At 45.9% G+C, this 25,006-nt stretch overlaps 1 protein-coding gene across 3 annotated transcripts in view; it reads left to right on the top strand.

Annotated features, from left to right (window-relative positions):
• The window catches only part of LOC140736173 (protein phosphatase 1 regulatory inhibitor subunit 16B-like), a 223,878-nt gene that overhangs the window by 151,815 nt on the left and 47,057 nt on the right, over nt 1-25,006 (top strand). For all 3 annotated transcript variants that reach the window (XM_073062040.1, XM_073062042.1, XM_073062041.1), the window contains 2 exons: nt 11,977-12,122; nt 16,614-16,717. In XM_073062040.1, the coding sequence (XP_072918141.1) occupies nt 11,977-12,122; nt 16,614-16,717 (250 nt within the window). The remainder of the gene's footprint in view (nt 1-11,976; nt 12,123-16,613; nt 16,718-25,006) is intronic.

Below are 25,006 nucleotides of genomic sequence, written 5' to 3'. Positions count from 1 at the left end.
ATGCATGACACACAATAATTTAGGAAAGTAAGAATTAAATCTACAAATAAATTATGTATGGGTAAACAAAGTAAAGTGCATAAATTAAATATTGTAAGGTACCTTATATCCATTGACACTTCGAATGTGATGCGGCAGGGTGTTCAGAAGCCTAATGGCCTGAGGGGTGAAAATGTTTCCTATCGTGACGGTTCTATTCTTTATGCAGAGGAATCTCTTGCCTGATGGTAGAAAGTCAAAGAGGATGCTGGATGGATGGGATCCTTAATAATATTAAAGCCCCTGTGTACACAGCGCTGCTGATAAATTTCCCAGATGGGTGGTAGGGAGACCCCCTATGATCTTCTCAGCTGTTCTCACAGTCCTTTGTAGGGACTTGTGGTCCAATGTTCGGCTACTCCCATACCAGATGGAGATGCAACTTGTTAGGACGCTCTCAATGATGCTCCTATAAAACACAGTTAAGATGGGGTGGGGGGGAGCCTCACTTGCTTCAATCGCCTTAGGAAGTGGAGGTGCTGCTGTGCCTTCTTGTTCAGGGAGGTGATATTAAGGGACCAGGTCAGGTCATCCATGATGTGATCTCCCAGGAACTTAATGCACTTAACTCTCTCTATGGAGGGGCCATGTATTCTCAGAGAGGGGTGGTTCATCTGCACCTTCCTAAAGTCCACAGTCATTTCCTTGGTTTTCTCCATGTTCAGACTTGGGTTGTTGTTCTCCTCACACCAATCCACCAGCTGCTCCACTTCCTCTCTGGATGCCGAATCATCATTGTTGCCGATGAGGCCCGTCACTTTTGCGCCGTCTGCAAACCTGATGACGCAGTTTGAAGTGCATCCTGCGGCACAGTCATGCGTCAGCAGTGCGAACAGTCGCGGGCCGAGCACGTGGCCCTGGGGATCGCCAGAGCTCAGTGTAATTAGACTAGCACATTGCTGCCCACACGGACTGACTGTGGCCTTTCTGTTAAGGAGGGAGGCATTGAGACCCAGTGATCACTACCATTATCTGAACCCAGTTGGAAAAATGACTGCAGTTGAAAATTTAACGTGATATTTGCCAGCAGGTGTGGGTAAGTTCCTTAGCACTCTCACATCTGCCAGAAGAGATCTCTGATGGGGTGATGTGACCAATTCCTCACAGCCCGAACTTCATTGTTGCCTCTGTGGAATTTGCAGTTCATCTCTGTAACTGCGTAGTATTTCTCCCAGTTAATTGTCTACAGTGAAGATGTTAGAATCTGGAGTGAGTGATGGAGATGTGGAGAGAATAAATGGATGCTTGGGAATTGGTGCAGGCTTGGTCTACCTGATTCAGTGCCATATGACTGCGCGAGAAGCTGCAGTCACCACGGTAGTCGTAGTTGTTAGCGGAATGCTTCAGTGGGGGTTCAATTCCCATCGCAGTCTACACAGAGTCTGTACGTTCTTCCCCAGGACCACATGAAATTCCTCTGGGTGCTCCGGTCTCCTTCTTCCAAAGGCGTACAGATTAGGGTTAGAGCTGTGTTGGTGCCAGCAGAGCGGCAACACGTGTGGGCTACCCCGGCAAGTCCTCAAACCCTGTTGGTCTTGATGCAAACGAGGCATTTCACTCTACGTTTTGACGCGCATGTGACAAATAAAGCTAATGTTTGAATCTCTCTATTTGATTTGTAATCTGTTGATCTCAGCTGGTGCATTTAATATGTGGGCTGAATGCTACTTTGTGAAGTTCTCGAGCAGCGGAGCAGCTGACGGCCAGCAAACGGACATCACTTGCCGTTCGGATTTTCCACTTGTGCCGCTGGGATTTCCTCCAAGTTTCCCTGTCTTGAGATTCCTTCGTTGTAACGGAGACTGCCAGAGGCACGGTCTGCATGGCCATTCTGGTGCCAACAGAGGGTTGGTGTGTGGATAATATATTCTTGGAGGTGCTTGCCACAGTATCCAGCTAAATTCACCTCTATGAATTATTAATTAATTTATAGTTTCAACGACATTAGGGAAAGACAAAACTCGACGATCTGCGTTACTGAGATTTTCCTGTGTGCTACTTTCAGCTGTGGCCATATCTTGAACCAGATTAACACGGTACATAAATTGCTAGACTGGTATTCAAATTCATGGCCCAGAGGTATGAGTTCAAATCCCACTGTGACAGCTGGAGAATTAAAATTCATGTTGCTACATAAATCTGGAAATAAATAAATGTAACAAGATTGATGTAAAAAATTTTCATGGCAGCACGGTAGTGTAGCAGTAAGCACAGCCAGCTCTAAGATGGGGGTTCGATTCCCATCACTGCCGATCAAGATGGTGCCTGCGTACAACGCTCCCACGGTTGACATCTTCTGGAAAGACCATGAAACCATATATTTCACTTGTTTCATGTCTTGCTTTTCATCTCGAGTGTGATTCTGGAACTGTTGGTGCCTGTGATTTGCTGTTTGGAGACTGTTTTGGCGTTCCAGCGCTCTGCAGTCTCCGAGAGGATTCTGAGAGGCAGAGGCAGCGTGTGCGAACCTTGTGGTGAGAAGGTTGCGGGTCAGGGCGTGAGCCGATGTTTGACTCCACTTTACTGATTAAAGCTTTCATTGTTCTCCAATTAAAGCAACAAGGGAGATTGAAACATTGAGGCCAATGAGGAAAGTGAGCACCGGCTGCCAGCTGGTGGGATCACTCTGCTGCCGGAGAGGGGAGACTGCCTTTTGATCACTGGGGAGAGGGGAGACTGCCTTTTGACCACTGGGGAGAGGAGAGACTGCCTTTTGATCGCTGGGGAGAGAGGAGAATGCCTTTTGATCACTGGGGAGAGAGGAGAATGCCTTTTGATCACTGGGCAGAGAGGAGAATGCCTTTTGATCGCTGGGGAGAGAGGAGACTGCCTTTTGATCACTGGGGAGAGAGGAGACTGCCTTTTGATCACTGGGGAGAGGGGAGACTGCCTTTTGATCACTGGTGGGATCACTCTGCTATTGGAGAGGAGAGACTGCCTTTTGATCACTGGGGAGAGAGGAGAATGCCTTTTGATCACTGGGGAGAGGGGAGACTGCCTTTTGATCACTGGTGGGATCACTCTGCTATTGGAGAGGAGAGACTGCCTTTTGATCACTGGGGAGAGAGGAGACTGCCTTTTGATCACTGGGGAGAGGGGAGACTGCCTTTTGATCACTGGGGAGAGGGGAGACTGCCTTTTGATCGCTGGGGAGAGAGGAGAATGCCTTTTGATCACTGGGGAGAGAGGAGAATGGCTTTTGATCAATGGGGAGAGAGGAGAATGCCTTTTGATCACTGGGGAGAGAGGAGAATGCCTTTTGATCACTGGGGAGAGGGGAGACTGCCTTTTGATCACTGGTGGGATCACTCTGCTATTGGAGAGGGGAGACTGCCTTTTGATCACTGGGGAGAGGGGAGACTGCCTTTTGATCACTGGGGAGAGGGGAGACTGCCTTTTGATCACTGGGGAGAGAGGAAACTGCCTTTTGATCACTGGGGAGAGGGGAGACTGCCTTTTGATCGCTGGGGAGAGAGGAGACTGCCTTTTGATCGCTGGGGAGAGGGGAGACTGCCTTTTGATCACTGGGGAGAGAGGAGACTGCCTTTTGATCGCTGGGGAGAGAGGAGACTGCCCTTTGATCACAGGTGGGATCACTCTGCTGTTGGAGAGGGGAGACTGCCTTTTGATCACTGGGGAGAGAGGAGACTGCCTTTTGATCACTGGGGAGAGGGGAGACTGCCTTTTGATCACTGGGGAGAGAGGAGACTGCCTTTTGATCGCTGGGGAGAGAGGAGACTGCCTTTTGATCACAGGTGGGATCACTCTGCTGTTGGAGAGGGGAGACTGCCTTTTGATCACTGGGGAGAGAGGAGACAGCCTTTTGATCACTGGGGAGAGAGGAGACTGCCTTTTGATCACTGGGGAGAGAGGAGACTGCCTTTTGATCGCTGGGGAGAGAGGAGACTGCCTTTTGATCACAGGTGGGATCACTCTGCTGTTGGAGAGGGGAGACTGCCTTTTGATCACTGGGGAGAGAGGAGACAGCCTTTTGATCACTGGGGAGAGAGGAGACTGCCTTTTGATCGCTGGGGAGAGAGGAGACTGCCTTTTGATCACAGGTGGGATCACTCTGCTGTTGGAGAGGGGAGACTGCCTTTTGATCACTGGGGAGAGAGGAGACAGCCTTTTGATCACTGGGGAGAGAGGAGACTGCCTTTTGATCACTGGGGAGAGGGGAGACTGCCTTTTGATCACAGGTGGGATCACTCTGCTGTTGGAGAGGGGAGACTGCCTTTTGATCACTGGGGAGAGAGGAGACTGCCTTTTGATCACTGGGGAGAGGGGAGACTGCCTTTTGATCACTGGGGAGAGAGGAGACTGCCTTTTGATCGCTGGGGAGAGAGGAGACTGCCTTTTGATCACTGGGGAGAGAGGAGACTGCCTTTTGATCACTGGGGAGAGAGGAGACTGCCTTTTGATCGCTGGGGAGAGAGGAGACTGCCTTTTGATCACTGGGGAGAGAGGAGACTGCCTTTTGATCGCTGGGGAGAGAGGAGACTGCCTTTTGATCACTGGGGAGAGAGGAAACTGCCTTTTGATCACTGGGGAGAGGGGAGACTGCCTTTTGATCACTGGGGAGAGGGGAGACTGCCTTTTGATCACTGGGGAGAGAGGAGACTGCCTTTTGATCACTGGGGAGAGAGGAGACTGCCTTTTGATCACTGGGGAGAGGGGAGACTGCCTTTTGATCACTGGGGAGAGAGGAGACTGCCTTTTGATCGCTGGGGAGAGAGGAGACTGCCTTTTGATCGCTGGGGAGAGAGGAGACTGCCTTTTGATCACTGGGGAGAGAGGAGACTGCCTTTTGATCGCTGGGGAGAGAGGAGAATGCCTTTTGATCACTGGGGAGAGAGGAGACTGCCTTTTGATCGCTGGGGAGAGAGGAGAATGCCTTTTGATCGCTGGGGAGAGCGGAGACTGCCTTTTGATCGCTGGGGAGTGGGGAGACTGCCTTTTGATCACTGGGGAGAGAGGAGACTGCCTTTTGATCACTGGGGAGAGGGGAGACTGCCTTTTGATCACTGGGGAGAGAGGAGACTGCCTTTTGATCGCTGGGGAGAGAGGAGACTGCCTTTTGATCGCTGGGGAGAGAGGAGACTGCCTTTTGATCGCTGGGGAGAGAGGAGACTGCCTTTTGATCGCTGGGGAGAGAGGAGACTGCCTTTTGATCACTGGGGAGAGGGGAGACTGCCTTTTGATCGCTGGGGAGAGAGGAGACTGCCTTTTGATCACTGGGGAGAGGGGAGACTGCCTTTTGATCACTGGGGAGAGAGGAGACTGCCTTTTGATCACTGGGGAGAGAGGAGACTGCCTTTTGATCGCTGGGGAGAGAGGAGACTGCCTTTTGATCACTGGGGAGAGGGGAGACTGCCTTTTGATCACTGGGGAGAGGGGAGACTGCCTTTTGATCGCTGGGGAGAGGGGAGACTGCCTTTTGATCACTGGGGAGAGGGGAGACTGCCTTAGCTGTGGGCATGCTATGTTGGTGCCAAAAGCATGCTGATACTTGTGGGCTTCCCAGCACAATTTTTGCTGATTTAATTTGACAAAAAATTTACATATTTCACTGTAAGTTTTGATGAATATGTGACAAATAAGGCTAATCCTCTTTATATTACCTTACACTCAACATTTTAGCATCGCTTCTTCTCTTCTACCATCAGATTTCTAAACTGTCCATGAACGCTATCTCACTATTCCCCTTTAATACCATCTGTCTATCTATTTATTTACTTGTTATCATGTCTTGAAGTTTTATTTTAATGTCTTGCAAATCCTACGAAAGGTAGTGGATTCAGGTCAAGCCCTCCCAACTACTGAGCACAGCTACGTGAAACGTTGTCTTAGGAAAGCAGCATCCATCATCAGAGATCCCTCCCTAGGCCATACTCCTTTCTCACTGCTGCCATCAGGTACAGGAGCCTCAGGTCTTACACAGCCAAGTTCAATTTAGATTTAGATTTAGATTAGATTCAACTTTATTGTCTTTGTGCCGAGTACAGATACAAAGCCAATGAAATGCAGTTAGCATCTAACCAGAAATGCAAAGAATAGTGTTATTTACAAAATAACTGCGAATAAAAAGTAAGTGCTACAGCACACAGACATAAAAGTACTGAGACAGTACAATATGGGTACAATACTGCTTACTGCTGTGATGTGAGGTTCAGCAGGGTCACAACCTCGGGGAAGAATCTCTTCCTGTGCCTGCTGGTGTGGGAGCAGAGGCTCCTGTAGCGCCTACCGGATGGGAGGAGAGTAAAAAGTCCGTGGTTAGGGTGAGATGCATCCCTGATAATGCCTTTCATACTGCAGAGGCAGTGTTTATGGTATGTTCTTAATGGTGGGCAATTGGGTGCTGATAATCCGCTGGGCAGTTTTCACCACACGCTGGAGTGCTTTACGGTCTGATACGGGACAATTGCCATACCACACTGCGATACAGTTGGTGAGTACGCTCTCAATGGTACACCGGTAAAAATCCGTCAGTATCCTGGGACAGAGGTGAGCTTTCTTGATGCTCTGCAGGAAATAAAGGCGCTGATGCACCTTTTTGGTCAGGATGGAGGAGTTCAGGGACCAGGTGAGATCCTCGGAAATGTGGACACCAAGGAATTTGAAGCTTGATACACGCTCCACTACAGCTCAGTTACTACCCCTCAACCATCAGGCTGTTGAATAAACTAGGATAACTACACTCAACTTCACTTGCCCCATCATTGAAATATTCCCACAACCAATGATCTCACTTTAAGGACTTTTTATCTCATTACCTCGTGTTCCTGTTATTTATTGCTATTTATTTATATTTGCATTTACACAGTGTTCTGTACTCTGATTGTTCTTTCATGGATCCTGTTACAGTTACTATTCTGTAGATTTGTTGATTTACCCACAGGAAAATGAATCTCAGTGTTGTATTTGGTGACATATATGTACTTCGATAATAAAGTTTACTTTGAACTTTGTTTTGCTGCTACAAATCAACAAATTTCACAACCTATGTGAGTGATAATAAACCTGATTCAAATTCTGAGTCTGGGTTTTGGCAGAAAGCACAACTTGGAGGTACCAGTTAGGAAGAGTCTAGATTAAAAGAAAGCCATCTATTATTGTCTATAACTTTTGCCCGGATAGAGGCATCTTACAGCAGCCATTTAACCTACCTGTCTGTAGTTCTTTAGAATGTGGGTGGTAACTGGAGCAGCCCACACGGTCATACAGCGAGAGCGTGCAAACTCCAAACAGACAGCATCTGAGCTCAGGATTGAGCCAGTGCTGCTAGACTCCACTATCTGCATCACCGTGGTGTCTAAAAATTCCGTAGATCTGAGCACAAAATTCTAGGCAGGTTTTTTGCCGCACAAATGTTCTTCTCATAACGCACAAGTGGAGTTTCCTGTCATTCAGGGAGGCATAAAACTTAAAAGAAGAGAGACTTAATTCTTCTTGGTGTCTTGGCCAATATTTCTGCTTTAAGCCGTGTCATGGAAACAGATTGCCACAGTCAATATTTGGCTGTCATTTGTGGAGTCCTGTAGTCTGCACACTGTCTGTCGCCTTTCTTGCATGTCTCTACATTTCAAAAGTAATTTGGCTGTGAAATACTTTGGTGCAACCTGAGTTATGCTAATATATACACAAGTGCAAGGCTTTTGATTAATATCAATCAATTATTTAACATAATATAAAAATCCCACCTCACTGCAACGTTATGTTGCAGTTGTATAAGACATGGGTGAGTATTGTGTGCAGTTTTGGTGACCTACCTACAGGAAAGATGTAAATAAGGTTGAAAGAGTACGGAGACAATTTACGAGGATTTTGCCAGGTCTGGAGGACCTGAGTTATAAGGAAAGATTGAATAGGTTAGGACTTTATTCCTTGAAATGTTGAAGATTGAGAGGAGATTTGATGGAGGTATACAAAATTATGAGGGGTATAGATAGGATAAATGCAAGCAGGCTTTTTCCACTGACGTTGGGTGTGACTATAACCAAATGTCATCAGCTAAGGGTGAGAAGTGAAAAGTTTAAGGGGAACATGAGGGGAAACTTCTTTACTCAGAGTGTCATGAGAGTGTGGAATGAGCTGCCAGCACAAGTGGTGCATGCGAGCTCAATTTCAATGTTTAATCGAAGTATGGATAAGTACATTGATTGTAGGGGGATGGAGGGCTATGGTCCCAGTGCAGGTCAGAAGGAGTAGGTAGTTTAAATGATTCGGCATTGACTAGATGGGCTGAAGGGCCTGTTTCTGTGCTGTACTTTTCTATGACTCTAGAAATGTTTTCAGCCAGAAAAGCGGTTATTAGGCTAAAGGCTTAAAACAGGAAGTGAGAGTTGGAGGCATCAGGGATGGTTAAATGTCAGTGATGGAAGGGGTTAATGGCGAGCCTCAAAGACGGAAGCACAAGCGAGGCAGTGCTGACCATGATAATGATGTTCGATAGAGAATGACCGTCACCCACAGACAAGTTTAAGAGGGAAGGGATGATAATTATGAGCATGGTTTCTGTCCCCAAAGGTCTGCTTTATATGGATTCTTATTCTGTCACCACGCAGTTTTTTTCTTTGTAAGAGATGTTTTAGTCTTCTCCGGAGGGAGGACACGTGTTAACGTGGAGTGATTAGGCAGTGCAATTTCTCTCTGGCCTGAATCTGAAAGCTGTGGGTTCAAGACCCATTCCAGAGCCAATAATGAATTGCACAGTCGAAGAGGAAGTGTTACACACAAAGTACACTGCAGATGCTGTGGTCAAATCAAGACGTACAAAAAAGCTGGATGAACTCAGCAGGCCGGGCAGCATCCGTTGAAAGAAGCAGTCAATGTTTCGGGTCGAGACCCTTCATCAGGCTTCATCCTGACAAAGGGTCTCGACCCCAAAATGTTGACTGCTTCTTTCAACGGATGCTGCTAGACCTGCTTTTTTGTACATCTTGAAGAGGAAGTGTTGTTATGTATCAAGCGCTACTTAGCATAGAGGTTAGTGTAACACTTTACAGCATTAATGATTGGGGTGTAGCGGTGTGCTACACGCAGCGCTGAAATAACGACACGTAGTCGATGAACTGCAGTTACAAAAGAGATTTTATTCGAACTTCGCGGCCTCGCTTTAAAGCCTTCCTGATCCCACCCTCCCCGGGCGCGGATGTTGTAGGGGGCGCGTATTCACAGTCCTGTCCCGCGCGCGGGCTTTTCCCCTTGCTGGTGAAGCAGACTTGGCGCCCTTTTGGGACTGGCCTTTATGCCGGCGCGCTGGCTATTTGTGAGCCGGTTCGAGTGCACTAGGAAGTGGGTCACCACAGGGGTTTAATTCCCACTGCTGTATGTAAGGAGTTTACACTTCCTTCTTGTGACCACGTGGATTTTGTCCAGGTTCTCTGGTTTCCTTCCACATTCCAAAGATGTACAAATTAGACTTAGTAAGTTGTGGTCGTGCTATGGAGGTACAGAAGCCTGAAGATACCCACTCATAATCTAAAGGACGGCTTCTTCCCCTCCGCCGTCAGGTTTCTGAATGGACAGTGAATCCATGTACACTACCTCGCTACTTTTGCTCTCGTTTTGTACTAATTTAATTTCCTTTTCTAATGTATCTCTTACAGTAATTTATAGTTCTTTTGTGTATTGCAAAACAACAAACTTCACAATGTGTGTCAGTGATGTAAAACCTGATTCTGATGTTTGCATCAAAAGAATGGTGGCATTGTGTGTTGCCTCCAGCACACCTCAGACTGTGATAGTCGCTAATGCAAACATTGATGCATTTCACTCTATGTTTTGATGTAAATGTGACAAATAAAGCTAATCTTTCTTTCTTTTATTTCTAAAAGCAAATGGTAGCTTGATCTGCAACTGGTCAGTATTATATTAGACATAGCCCTCAATGAGGATACCGGTGTGGTATTGGTTTAGACTGACCCAGAACCTTTTACTGGCTTCACAGACTGTACTCCTTAAGATTGTTATAGCTGGGGGGTGGTAGTGGGGATCAGTTCCCACTACCTATTAAATGCTCCCAAAGGTGTGCGTCTCAAATAGCCTCTGACAACCAAGTCCAGCTCCTGGCCGTCATGTGTGGCTTAGCTACTAAGTCCAACAGAACCGTTTCTACTGACAGGAGAAGGGGCAAAGGTGAATTACCGGGGCCTTAAAACCAGTCACTTCCGACAGCCGTGGTTGGCAGTTCATCTAGGAGTAGGAAAAGTTTGATCTCAAACCTCTGCTGCCTTGCAGCTGTACCCACTCGTGGGGAAGGCTTCAAGAGTGAACCCTGAGGGAAAAATCTGGAGCTGGAGTCCCTAAGGCAGTTCTTGTTTGTGATAGCATCTGGAGGCTGGGTCAGATCCTACCATGGAGGCTGGGGAGCTAAATCGAATAAAGCTGGTAGTTAGTTGCAATGGCACAAGAGGAATAATGCTGATTGATTCTCTTCTCTAGCACCAGCCTTTCTGAGTCAAATCCACAATGTTAATCCTGGCCTTTCTTGCATGTTGGTTCTCAGAACTCTCTGAGCTAGTTTGCAAGTTGTTGTTAAAACGAAATAAAGCCTAACTGTAACATAACAAGGGCAAACATCGAAGCACATAAAGCCATAGGACATAGGATCAGAATTAGGCCACTCAGCCCATTGAGTCTTCTGTACCCATCACCATGACTGATTTATTATCTCTCTCAACATGATTCTCCTGCCTTCTATTCATAACATTTGACAGCCTTACTAATTAAGAACCTATCAGTCTCCACCTTAATACACCCACTGACTTGGCCTCCACAGGCATCTGTGGCAATCAGTTCCACAGATTCACCACCCTCTGGCTAAAGAAATTCCTCCTCATCTCTTTTCTAAAGAGATGTCCTCGTATTTCTAGTGTCCTCTAGAGGCCACAGTTTAAGAATAAGGGGTAGGCCATTTAGAACAGAGATGCGGAAAAACTTTTTCACCCAGAGAGTGGTGGATATGTGGAATGCTCTGCCCCAGAAGGCAGTGGAGGCCAAGTCTCTGGATGCATTCAAGAGAGAGTTAGATAGAGCTCTTATAGATAGCGGGGTCAAGGGATATGGGGAGAGGGCAGGAACGGGGTACTGATTGTGTATGATCAGCCATGATCACAGTGAATGGCGGTGCTGGCTAGAAGGGCCAAATAGCCTACTCCTGAACCTATTGTCTACTGTCTATTTTGAGGCTCTTCTTAGTCTGCACCATTATTGGATACATCTGTCAATATCTACTCAATACACTCTATCTGGTGCTTCAATATTCAATAGATTTCAATGAGATTTCCCACTCCTTCATTCTTCTAAACGCCAGGAAGTACAGGCCTAGAGTCATCAAATGCTCCTTATATGTTAACCCTGTCATTCCCGGGATTATTCTCGTGCACCTCCTCCAGACCCTCTCCAATGCCAGCACATTCTAACTTAGACAAGAGGTCCAAAACTGCTCACAATGCTCCAAATAAAAAGGACTGTAAGATCTGGAGTGGCAGGGTGCAGATTCATCTCTATCAAGGTGCAGCACCTGCTTAGCGCCCCGATCAGGGTCACGTGAAGCCATGGGAGCAGGTGGTGGATGATCGTATGAGCAGCTGGTGTATATCATAAGTCCTGGTTGTGTATCCACTGACACCAGGCGGACAATCTCTGAAGAGAATTGATAATGGCTGGGGTCACCCGTCTTGTAAAGACACTGCCCAGAAGAAGACAATAGCAAACCACTTCTGTAAAAGAATTTGCCAAGAATCATTATGGTCATGGAAAGACCATGATCACCCACATCACACAGCACAGCACAGCACATAATGAACAAATGGTAAAATCTGCCTTGCTAACATTGGCCAGGTTCATGCTTGAATAAGCTGTATGGCAGGGATTTATTTTATGTTTCCAACAAAATGTTCTCATTCTTTTCTCTTTGCAATTCCCTTTCAGTCTTGCATTGATAACTTTGAAGAGATGGTGAAGCTGCTTTTAGACCATGGGACCAATGTAGATGCAACAGACAACGAGCTGTGGACTCCCCTGCATGCTGCAGCAACGTGTCGACACACCAACCTGGTGAAGCTCCTTATAGAACGGTCAGTTCCTTTCATCCCAGTTCTGGAGGAGGAAAGTTCTTATTATATCCTGGCACTGCAATATGGCTGATTATTTCTGTGCTGAATGATAGTGTCTATAAGAAGTATTCACCCCCCCCCCCCTTGGAAGTTTTCATGTTTTATTGTTTTACATCATTGAATCACACTGGATTTCTACTAAGTGATTTAAATTAATTACAAGTATAAAATTCAAAATAATTGATTGCATAAGTATACACCCCCTCTAATATGACACGCCAAATCATTACTGGTACCCCCAAACGGTTTTAGAAGTCATGTGATTAGTTAAATGGAGATCACCTGTGTGCAGTGAAGGTGTTTCAATTGATTGTAGTAAAAATACGCCTGTATCTGGAGGGTCCAGCTGCTGGTGAGTCAGTATCCTGGCAAAACTACACCATGAAGACAAAAGAACATTTCAAGCAACTCTGCAAAAAGATTATTGAAAAGCAAGTCAGGAGATGGATACAAGAAAATTTACAAGTCACTGAATATTCCTTGGAGTACAGTTAAGTCAATCATCAAGAAGGGGAAAGAATATGGCACAGCTGTAAATCTGCCTAGAGCAGGCCGTCCTCAAAAACTGAGAGACCATGCTAGAAGGGGATTAGTGAGGGAGGCTGCCAAGAGATCTATCACAACTCTGGAAGAGTTACAATCTTCAGTGGCTGAGATGGGAGAGACTGCACATACAACTGTTGCCTGGGTGCCTCACCAGTCACAGCTTTATGGGAGAGTAGCAGAGAAAGCCGCTGTTGAAAAAAAAACTCCAATGAAATCTCAGCTAGAGTTTGCCAGAAGGCATGTAGGAAACTCTGAAGTCAGCTGGAAGAAGGTTCCATTGAAACCAAAATTGAGCTTCTTAACCATCAGACTAAACACCACACATAATCAGAAACACACCAACCCTACCATGAAGCATAGTGGTGGCTGCATCACGCTGTGGGGATGCTTCACTGCAGTAGGCCCCGGAAGGCTTGTGGAGGTGGAGGGTAAAGCGAATGCAGCAAAACACAGGGAAATCCTGGAGGAAAACCTGATGCAGTCTGCAAGAGAACTGTGACTTGGGAGATTTGTTTTCCAGTAAGACAATGACCCCGACCTTAAAGCCAAAGCTACACAGGAATGGCTTAAAAACAACAAAGCTAATATCCTGAAGTGGCCAAGTCAGAGTCCAGACCTCAGTCCAATTGAGAATTTGTGGCTGGCTTGAAAAGGCTGCTCATTCACGATCCTCGTCCAATCTGACAGAGCATTACAAAGCAGCAGTTTTGTAAAGAAAAATGGGGAAAGATTGCAGTGTCCAGATATGCAAAACTGATAGTGAGCTATCCTCACAGATTCAAGGCTGTAATTACTGCCAAAGGTGCATCTACTAAATACTGACTTGAAAGGGGTGAGCAATTATGCAATCAATTATCTTGTGTTTAATAATTGTAATAAATTTAGACCAATTTGTTTTCACTTTGACACAAGAGTGTTTTCTGTTGATTAGTGACAAAAAAGCCAAATTAAATCCAGTGTGTTTCAACGTAAAACAATAAACCATGAAAACTTCCACGGGGGGTGGTGGGGGTCTGAATAATTTTTACAGGCACTGTATAAGTTTGAACAGATAGGATTCAGATTTGTCCTGATGAAGGGTCTCAGCCCGGAACGTCAGCTGTTCACTCTTTGCCATCGATGCTGCCTGGCCTGCTGACTCCCTTCAGCACTTCGTCTGTGTTGCAGGATTCAGATTTATTCATCACTTTTACATCGAGTCATACAGTGAAATGTGGCATTTGCATTAGCAACCAGCACAACCCTAAGGACGTGCTGGGGGCAGCACGCAAGTGTCACCACACATTCAGGTGCCAAAGTAGCATGCCGACAGTGTTCAACAGAACAACAACAATACAAGCCGCAACAATAACAGAACAGCAGCAAAAATCCCCTTTCCCACCCTCCCATCCTCTCACACACATAGGCCTCCAACCCCTACAGAGAATGCCTCTGAGTCTACATCCTAGGCCTCGCACTCTCAAATTTGCCGTCATCAGGCCTCCAACCTCCTGTTTGTGCTCCAGGCGCGCAGACCTGACCTTTGGGTGTCTACCTCCAGACATGACAACTCGTCCTCAACCTTTCAGGCTTCTCACATAAAGATCCTCAATGCTGTGGTAACTCACTAATTAGTGTGCCCCAGTAGTGATGCTTCCTACTAACCTGCAGCTGCCGAGGGAATGAACCTCCACTTCCCTTCAACGTTCCCTCAGTGGGGAAATTATCCGAAACATTGGGCCTTAATCAAATAATTTTATCTTCACAGTCACTGATTTGATCAACAGAGTTGCTGGTTCCTTTGTTTAGTGTGGCTGCCATATGTTCCTATACAGCAGGAGGGTATTATTTTCATAGGGGTGAGGTGAAGTGTTGAAATAACTAGAACAAATAAATAAACAAATAAATAAAGAGTAAACCTACCATCCCACCAGCCTCTGCGTCCAGCACGTAATTCTCCGTAACTTCCGCCATTTCCAATGGGAACCCACCACCAAGCGCATCTTTCCCTCCCCCCCCCCCCCCACTTTTTGCTTTCCGTAGGGATCGCTCCCTACACGACTCTCTTGTCCATTCATCACTCCCCACTGATCTCCCTCCTGGCAGTTAACCTTGCAAGCAGAGCCAATGCCACACCTCCTCCCTTACTATCATTCAGGGCCGCAAACAGTCCTTCCTGTGAGGTGACAATTCACCTCTAAGTCCGTTGGGGTCATGTACTGTGTCCAGTGTTCCCAGTGTGCTTTCTGGTATCTCAATGAGACCTGATGTAGATTGGGGGAACCACTTCACTGAGCACATATGATATCTGCCAGAAAAAGCGGGATCTCCCAGTGGCCACCTATTTTAATTCCACTTCCCATTCCCATTCCAACATGTCAATCCATGGCCTCCTCTACTGTCACGAAGAGGCCACACTCAGGTTGGAGGAGCAGCGTCTTATATTCTGTCTGGGTAGCCTCCAACCTGATGGCATGAACATCGATTTCTTGAACTTCCGGTAATGACCCCCCCCCCACTTCTCCCTTCTCCTTCACCATTCCCCATCCCCTTTCCCTGCTCTCTCCTTATCTCCTAGCCTGCCCATCTCTCTTCCCCTCTTCTTTCTTCCATAGCCTTCTGTCCTCTCCCATTAGATCCCCCTTCTCCAGCTCTGTATCTCTTTCACAAATAAACTTCCCAGCTCTTTACTTCACCACTCCCCTCCCCCCGTTTCACTTCTCACCTTGTGTTTCTTCCTCCCCTCCCCTCCCCTCCCCTCACCTTCTAACTCTGACTCCTGGTCTCTTTTTCTCCAGTCTGCTGAAGGGTCTCGGGCTGAATGTCAGCTGTACTCTTTTCCATCAATGCTGCCTGGCCTTCTGAGTTCCTCCAGCATTTTGTGTGTGTTGATTGGATTTCCAGCTTCTGCAGATTTCCTCTTGTTTGTGAAAGAATAAAGAGAAGCAGGCATAAACACAAGAGATTCATCAGATGCTGGAAATTCAGAGTAACACACACAAAATGCTGGAGGACCTCAGCATGTCAGACAACATCTGTGGAGAAGAATAAAGTTTAGGACAATGCCCTTCATCAGGACTCGTAATGAAGATGGAAGAAGCCGGAAGGGGGGAGGGGAAGGTGTAACAAGCTGGCAGGTGATAGGTGCAACCAAGTGAGGGGCAAAGTAGGGGGTGGGGATGGGGGAGGGGGATGAAGTAAGAAGCTGGAAGATGATAAGTGGGAAAGTTAAAGGGCTGAAGAAAAAGAAATCTGACAGAGCAGAGTTGACCACTGGAGAAAGGGAAGCAGGAGGGGTACCGGAGGAAGTGGTGGGCAGGTAAAGAGGAGAGAAGGGATAAGAGGGGAGCCAGAATGGGGAATGCAAAAGAGAAGAAGGAGCAGTGGGAAGAAATTTCCAGAAGTTAGAGAAATTAATGTTTAGGCTGTCAGTTTAGAGGCTAGCCAGATGGAATATGAGGTTGCTTCTCAAACCTGAGGACATTGTGGCAGTAGAGGTGGCCATGGACTGACATGTTGGAATGGGAATGAGAAAGGGGCAGCTGGTTTGCCACTGTCTCAAATGGAGGCTATATTTCCAACCATCACCTCCCAACTCTCAATTCCCCACTTTGACCTTTTACCTCTTTTCACCTCCTGGGTCCGACTCCTCCTTCCCTTTCTCTGAAGGTTCGTTCTTCTCCCCTATCAGATTCCTTCTTCTCCAACCCTTGACTCTTCCACCCACCTGCTTTCTTCCTTCTTCCACCCCCCACCTCCACCCCTTTTTCTGCTGGCACCTTCCCCTTGTCGGTCCTGAATTCCGTAGATGCTGCCTGACCTGCTGAGTTCCTCCAGCACATTGTGTGGGTTGCTCTATATTTTTTAAAGTTTTGATGTTTTCTAATTAAAGGGTTAACTCGGTGTGACCTACTCGTTTCATTACAGGGGAGCAGACCTGTTGGCACTCAATGCGGACGGGAACATGCCCTACGATCTGTGCGACGATGATCAGACGCTGGAGCTCATTGAGACGGCAATGGTTAACCAGGGTAAGGTGCATCGGGCTGGTTCAGTTTGAGTCCAGATGAAGGGTCTCCACTTGAACCGTAGACTGCCCATTTCCCTCCATGGACGCTGCCCGACCCCCTGAGTTCCTCCAGCATTTTGTGTGTGTTGCTCCAGGCTCCAACATCTGCGGTCTCTCAGAAATACACAAGACTCTGGCAGACGCTTGGTGACACGGTCACGAAATTTGCTGTTTTGCGGCATCAGTACAAGTGAAATTACTATACAAAAATACAGAAAAAAATGCAAAAGGAAGGAATAATGAGGCAGTGTTTGTGAGATCATAGAATGATCAGAAATCTGATCGTGGAAGAGGAGAAGCTGTTTGTGAATCATTGAGTGTGGGCCTTCGGGGTCATGTACCTCCTCTCTGATGTTGGCAACGAGAAGCGGGCATGTCCCGGAGGATGAGGGTCCTTGGTGACGGATGTCACCTTTGCAATGCACCACCTCTCCTTGATGTTGGGGTGGGTTGTGTCTGTGATGGAACATACACTTAACAAGAGCAACTCCACCACGCTTTTCAGGCAGTGACAAGTGAATGCTGCCCTGCCCAGTATCATCCACATCCCGAGCAAGGGGGATGGGAAGTGAAGAAAGCAAAGGAAATGGGCAATATACAAGGGAATAGAGTCCAGGTATTGCATGCAATGGTTAAGGCATCTGGGAGAGATACCAACTTTCATTGTACAAATTGAGTTTCATCTACATGGAGTTGGCCAGAATTGATCAGAAAAGAACACCGGCAGGGATGACAGCAGAGCAGCAATGGCTGGAATTTCTGGAAACAATTCAGAATGCACAGGATATATACATCCCAGAGAAATAGTATTCTAGAGTAAAAGATGACGCAACCATGGTTAACAAGAGAAGTCAAAGCCAACCTAAAAGCCAAAGAGAGAGCATATAATAGAGCAAAAATTAGTGGGGAGTGAGAGGATTGGGAAGCTTTCATATACCAACAGAAGACAGCTAAAAAGTCATTAAGAAGATGAAAACAGAATATGAAAGTAAGCCAGCTAATAGTATTGAAGAGGATACCAAAAGTTTCTTCAGATACATAAAGTGTAAAAGAGAGGTGAGAGTGGATGTCGGACCACTGGAAAACGATGCCGGAGAGGTAGTAGTGGGGGACAACAAAATGGCAGATGAACTGAATAAGTATTTTGCATCAGTCTTCACTGTGGAAGACACTAGCAGTATGGTGGAAGTTCCGGATGTTGGGGGCGTGAAGTGTGTGAAGTTACCATGGCTACAGAAAAGGTTCTTGGGAAACTGAAAGGTCTGAAGGTAGATAAGTCACATGGACCAGATGGTGTACAGCCCAGAGTTCTGAAAGAGTGGCTGAAGAGATCGTGGAGGCATTTGCAATGATCTTTCAAGAATCACTAGATTTTGGAATGGTTCCGGAAGACTGGAAATTTGCAAATGTCACTCCACTCTTCAAGAAGGGAGAGAGGCTGAAGAAAGGAAACCAGTTACTCTGACCTGATATTGGAGTCAATTTATTAAGGATGAGGTCTCAGGGTACTTAGAGGCACATAATACAATAGGCCATAGTCAGCATGGTTTCTGCAAGGGACAATCTTGCCTGGCAAATCTGTTGGAATTCTTCGAAGAAATAACAAGCAGTATAGACAAAGGAGAATGGGTTTATTTTGTGTATTTCGATTTTCAGAAGGCCTTTACCACACATGAGGCAGCTTAACCAGCTACAAGCCCATGGTATTACAGGAAAGATTCTAACATGGATAAAGCAGTGGCTGATTGGCAGGAGGCAAAGGGTGGGAATAAAGGGAATCTTTTTTGACTGGCTGCCAGTGACTAGTGGTGTTCCACAGGGGTCTGTGTTGGGACCGATTCTTTTTACATCATATGTCAATGATTTGGATGATGCAATTGAATACTTTGTTGCAAAGGTTGCAGACAATATGAAGATAGGTGGAGGGGCAGGTAGTTTTGAGGAAGTAGAGAGGCTACAGAAGGACTTGGACAGATTAGGAGAATGGACAAAGAAGTGGCAGATGGAATACAGTGCTGGGAAGTGTCTGGTCATGCACTTCGGCAGAAGAAATGAAAGGGTTGACTATTTTCTAAATGAAAAGAAAATATAAAAAACTGAGGTGCAAAGGGACTTGGGAGCCTTTGTTGAGGATTCCCTGAAGGTTAATTTGCAGGTTGAGTCAGTGGCGAGGAAGGCAAATGCAACGTTAGCATTCATTTCAAGAGGACTAGAATATAAAAGCAAGGATGTAATGTTGAGATTTTATAAAGCACTGGTGAGGCCTCACTTGGAGTATTGTGAGCAGTTTTGGGCCCCTTATCTAAGAAAGGATGTGCTGAAACTGGAGGGAGTTCAAAGGAGGGTCGCACAAATGATTGCAGGATTAAATGGCTTGTCATTACAGTATGAAGAGCATTTGATGGCTCTGGACCTGTATTCATGAGAATTCAGTAGAACGAGGGGTGGCCTCATTGAAACCCATTGAATGGTGCTAGGCCTTGATAGAGTGGATTTGGAGAGGATGTTTCCTAAGGTGGGAATATCTCAGACCAGAGGACACAGCCTCAGAATAGTGGGAAGTTCTTTTAGAATGGAGATGATGAGGAATTTCTTTAGCCAGAGAGTAGTGAATCTTTGGAATTCTTTGCCACAGGCAGCTGTGGAAGCCAAGTATTTAAGTATATTTAAGGCAGAGGTTGATAGGTTATTGATTGATCAGGGCATGAAAAGGGATACAGGAAAAAGGCAGGAGATTGGGGCTGAGAGGAAAATTGGATCAGCCATGATGAAATGGTGGAGGAGACTCGGAGGGTCAAATGGCCTAATTCTCCTACTATATCTTATGGTCTAATGGTCTTGTAAATTGAGGTACTTGCAATAATTTAAAAATACAAGCTTTTTAAAAATATATATTTTCAGAAAAAGATTGTGTGATGAGGATTGGAATGAACATTCCAGCAATTCCAGATCAATGGGACTGGCTGGACTTGTAATCCTATACCTCCCAATTGTTTATGAAGAACGACTTTTGCCTCTCTGCTCCAGACTTTATCGCATCAAGTGTGGGGATCTCATTGAATTGGAAGGAATATCTGCAAGTATGGGCCTTTCTGCAAACCAGCCCATGTTTTATTGCATTTGCCTAGGGTCACTAAAATTTTTAAACCTTCTCTAATGTTTTTAAGCTGTTTTTTTGCCAGAGTTTGTCAGATGTTGTGTATTTAGTATTTAAGTAATAGTTCAGTAATCGTGTGTGTGTGTGTATTTTTTAATATTCTGCATTCTTGTTTGTTTAAATAATTCATTACTTGTATACCTGTAGGTTATATGTATAAATACATGAATTACATACATCACCATGCTACCATGTGGAATGTGCGTGCTTCATTTAAAGTAAACATGAAGTTAGACCCACCCCACATTTGCGGATTCCCATATCTTCCTTTGAATTAGTTTAATGTTTTGAAGTTACAAAACATAACATCAGGAAACAGCCCGTCTGTGGCAGGAATTCCTTCAGAATCAGCTCCTTTTGGACCCATCGAGCCCTTTACTGTCCTTTACCGTTGTACCTCAGGAAGCATCCTAACCTGATGCATCACAGCTTTTTATGGCAACTGCTCTTCCTGTGAGCACAAGAAAGTGCAGAGAACTGGGGGCACAGCTCAGCACATCGTGGAAACCAGCTTCCCCTCTTTGGACTCTGTCTGTGCTTCTTGCTACCTTGATAAAGCAGCCGGCATTATCAAAGACCACACTCACCCTGCACGTCTCTCCCATCGAGCAGAAGATACAAAAGCCTGTACGCGTGTACCATCTGGCTGAACAACAGCTTTTACCCTGCTGTCATAAGACTATTGAATTATACTAGAGAACAATCAGACCTCACCATCTACCTTGTTATGAATTCGGGCCTCGTTGTATAGCTGCACTAAACGTCCTCTGCAGCTGTTAAACTTTATTCTGCAACGCAGACAGTATGCTGGTCAGCAGGTCAGGCAGCATCAAGGGAGGGGAATAAACAGTCAACGCTTCACACTGAGACCCTTCATCAGGACCGCATTCTGCATTCTGTCGTTGTTTTCCTTTTACCACCCTAAATCACTGTGTAGTGATTTGATCTGTATGAACAGGATGCAAGACAAACCTTTCAAAGTACCTCAGTACATGTGACAATAATAAACGAGCTGCAATTCCAATATTGCCCAAATATTTTACATTAATACGGTTAATGTGTCACAGCCTAGGATTCTTCTTATCTTACTGCCCAGTAACGCTGCTGGAGTTTAGGGCAGCAATGAAGATCCTCCATCTCTGTCTGTAGAAGGATTCTTCATTGCTGTGTCGGTAACAATTTATTTTTAACCAGTCAGGGTTGTTGGCCCTGAGCTGAATCCCTGAACCTGGAGGACCAGTGGATCACGCTTAGTCTGGCCTTTACCCTTTGACCTGTTTGACATGGATAACTCAGCCAAGAGCCAAAGCACAAAGTCCTGACTCCAGCTAATCTGGCTTGTATTGATAACAATTCTTGCACTTGTATGACTACAGGATGTCTGAATGTAGTATTTTTGAATTATAAATACAAGAGCTTCTGCAGATGCTGGAAATCTTGAGTAGCCCCCTTTTTCTTCCAGTCCTGTTGGAGCGTTTCGGCCTGAAGTGTCAGCTGTTTATTTCCTTCCATAGATGCTACCTGACTTGCTGAGTTCCTCCAGCATTTTGTGCATTTTTGAATTGCCATCATTGTAGGAAGTGTGGCAGCCAAATGCTGCATAGCAAGCTCCCGAAAAAGCATCAACGTGATTATGTGTTTGAGTTGCGTTGATTGAAGGTTAAGCATTGGCCTCAACTCTGTGCATAACTCCCCTGTGCTTTCTCGAAATAGCACCATGGGATCTGGTTTAAGAGAGTAGACATGGTGTGGATTTGATGGAAAGTTGGCGCTTCCAACAGCGTGGGAGCTCACAAAATAAAATGCTAAAGAAGTCAGTTGCAAGTTGTGCAAGTAAATAGAAATATTTTTAACTGTGATTTGTCTGTGAATAGAAAGAATATATTTAAATAGTATCTTTCACAATCTCATGGTTTTCTAAGCACTTCACAGTCAATGATGCATTTTGTTTTGAAATGTAGTCTTATCAATGATTATAGTTATCACCCCCCACTGCCCAGTCTATTACCCCCTGTCACTGCACTGTAAACTCTTTGAGCTACTTTTTATAAAACTGTTTACATTGTAAACATATGCTGGTATTTATGCTCATTTTATTTAAAAGAGACTATTTGGCCAATTGATTCTGTCCTTGTTCTTGAAGCATTTCCATCAGTCCTGTTACTCCATCTGTTTCCCGCTGAAGTTTCATCTTCATTGTTCCCATCCCCCTGGATTGCCCATTCTGTTGGTCACACAGTGGTTAGCTGTTACAGCTTCAGGTGTTTGGAGTTCAGAGTTCAATTCCAGCATTGTCTGTAAGGAGTTTGTATACTATAGAGTCATAGAAAAGTACAGCCACAGAAACAGGCCCTTTGGCCCATCTAGTCCGTGCCGAACCATTTGAACTGTCCACTCCCACCAGCCTGCTCCGAGACCATAGCCCTCCATATCCCAACCATCCATATACCTATCCAAACTTCTCTTAAATGTCGAATTTAAAAACGCAAACACGAGGAAGTCTGCAGATGCTGGAAATTCAAGCAACGCACACAAAATGCTGGTGGAACAGAGCAGGCCAGGCAGCATCTATAGGAAGAAGCACTGTCGACGTTTCGGGCCGAGACCCCAAGGGTCTGAGTTCCATCAACATTTTGTGTCTCTTAAATGTTGAAGTTGAGTTTGCAAGCACCACTTGCGCTGGCAGCTCATCCCACACTCTCACAACCCTCTGAGCGAAGAGGTTCCCCCCACATCCTCCCAGGACTACCTGGGATTCCTGCAGCTGCTCCAGTTTCTTCCCACAGTCCAAAGATTAGGGTCATTGGTCATTGGTTAGGTAAATTGTGCTGTAAGTATGCTAGGGTTAAATAGGCAGGTTACTGGGTGGTGGAGCTCGTTGGGCCGGAAAGGCCAGTTCTGCGCTAGATCTCAAAACAAATAGAAATAATTTGACAGTGTGTTGGAATGTGGGAGGAGACTGGAGCACCTGGCACAAATCCGTGCAGAGGACCAGAGTGCAACTTCTTCAGTTGTCCATCGGAATCCGATGACGACATCCACCCCTTTAACGGTGAAATCTTTGATGACTATACAGTCCTAACCTGGACCCACAAGCTCTATTGCAGGTGGGACATGTATATGTGGTAGTGGTGGTGGTAGTGATGCCAACCATGGCTGCATTTCTCCTGGCTCTCTTCTGCTGTCTTCTGGTTGTTCTTTCCATCTCCAGAATACGAACCCCGTCCCTACACAGCTGTCGCCAAGTCAGAGTGCAAACTCTCCCAGACAGGTCAGGATTCAACTTGGGCTGCAGGAGCAGTGCGGTTGAAGCATTAAAGCAGGGGTATCAAACTCATTTTAGGTCACGGGCCGGATTGAGCAAAATGCAGCTTCATGCGGGCCGGATCAGTCGGACGCGTGCGAACGCAGCTTTCGTTGCCTCCGTTTTTTTCAGCCTGCTCTCATGTGACTCAGTCTCTGCTATAACTACAAAGTGTTTCACTTTACAAATTCCGTTTCTTATGAAGAAGACTGCCGAATAAACACTAAAAACCCCGAAAATCTGGTACCTGAATAAACTCAGCATTAGCCATATCATACGCCATAGGTGCTTCAATTACTGGGGCCAGCTTTAATAGTAATTAGATATTATCTCGCGGGCCAAAGATAATTCCACCGCGGGCCGGATTTGGCCCGCGGGCCTTGAGTTTGACATATATGCATTAAAGGCTGCACTGCTGTTGTGCCTTTCCTGGCAGAAAGCAGTAAATAGAGATTAGAATGGGCGACTGAACTGCTTTTGCCTCCTCATGTTCAACTGGATGTGCTTCGTCTCGAGTCACTTACACTAGAGTGGTTTCTGGGGTAAAAGTGAATAAATAAAGAAAAAAAACACCTGGGAGCCACATCTTGAAGATTAAAAAATGATCTTATTTAGAAGATTAGCTTTATTATATACATTGATAAATTGAAACGTGTAGTGAGACGCATCATTTGTGCCAAGGACCGAAGATGTGCTGGGGGGGGAGCCTGCAAGTGTTGCCACACTTCCGGCACCAACGTAGAATGCCCACAAGTCACTAACCCTAACCCTAATGACTGTGGGAGGAAACCAGATTTCCCAGGCGAAACGCACAAACTCCTTACAGTCAGCGGTGGGAGTCGGACCCTACTAGGTGATGCTGGTACTGCAAAGCGATGTGCTAACCGCTATGTACTGTGCTGTCCTCTTGCTGGTAAGGTCTGTCCATTCCTAATTGCTGGTGATGATACAAAGTGGTGCTGAGCCACTGCAGACCTTCTGGTGACATCACTGTCAAGTGAGCAGTCCCGTGTTTTAGACTCAGTATCACAGAAGGATGGTCGTATGAGCAGCCGGTGCATGTCACAAGTCCTGGTTATGCGACCACTGATGCCAGGCAGACAATCTCTGAAGAGTATTGATAATAGCTGGGGTCACCCGTCTTGTAAAGAAGAAGGCAATGCAAAACCACCTCTGTAGAAAAATTGTGCAAGAGCATTCCTGGTCATGAGACCATGATTGCCTACATCATATGACATGGCACATAATGATGATGTCATATGACACAGCACGTGATGGTGATGATAATCACAGAAGAGCTGGTGAAGGATTGCCAAGTCGGGGCGGTTTGTAACTTTGAAGGAACTGACAGAGAATAAAGAAAATAGTAAGAGAGTAAAGACAAATTTTCCTCCACTCTCACTCCCACAGCAGCATTTTAGGGTGCCAGGGTAGCGTAGCAGTTAGTGCAGTGCTGTTACAGCTCGGGGCGCTGGAGATCGGAGTTAATTTCTGACAATATCTGCAGGGAGTCTGTACATCCCTGTGGAATGTGTGCATTTCGTCTGGGTCCTCTGGTTTCCTCCCACAGTTCAAAGCCGTGCTGGTTAGTAGCTTAGCTGGTCATTGTAAATTGTCCTGTGATGTAAGGGTGAAAAGTTTAAAGGGATCATGAGGGGGAATGTCATCACTCTGAGGGTCGAGAGAGTGTGGAATTCAGAGGGGTGGAGAGTGGTGCATGTGAGCCCAGTTTCAAAGTTTAAGCGAAGTTTGGATAGGTACGTGGATGATGGGGGTATGGGTAGCTGGGG

The sequence above is a fragment of the Hemitrygon akajei genome, chromosome 11, assembly GCF_048418815.1.
Source record: "Hemitrygon akajei chromosome 11, sHemAka1.3, whole genome shotgun sequence".
NCBI classification, from domain to species: Eukaryota; Metazoa; Chordata; class Chondrichthyes; order Myliobatiformes; family Dasyatidae; genus Hemitrygon; species Hemitrygon akajei.
Note: the sequence above shows the minus strand (reverse complement) of the source record. Positions and strands in the feature narration are given on the sequence as shown.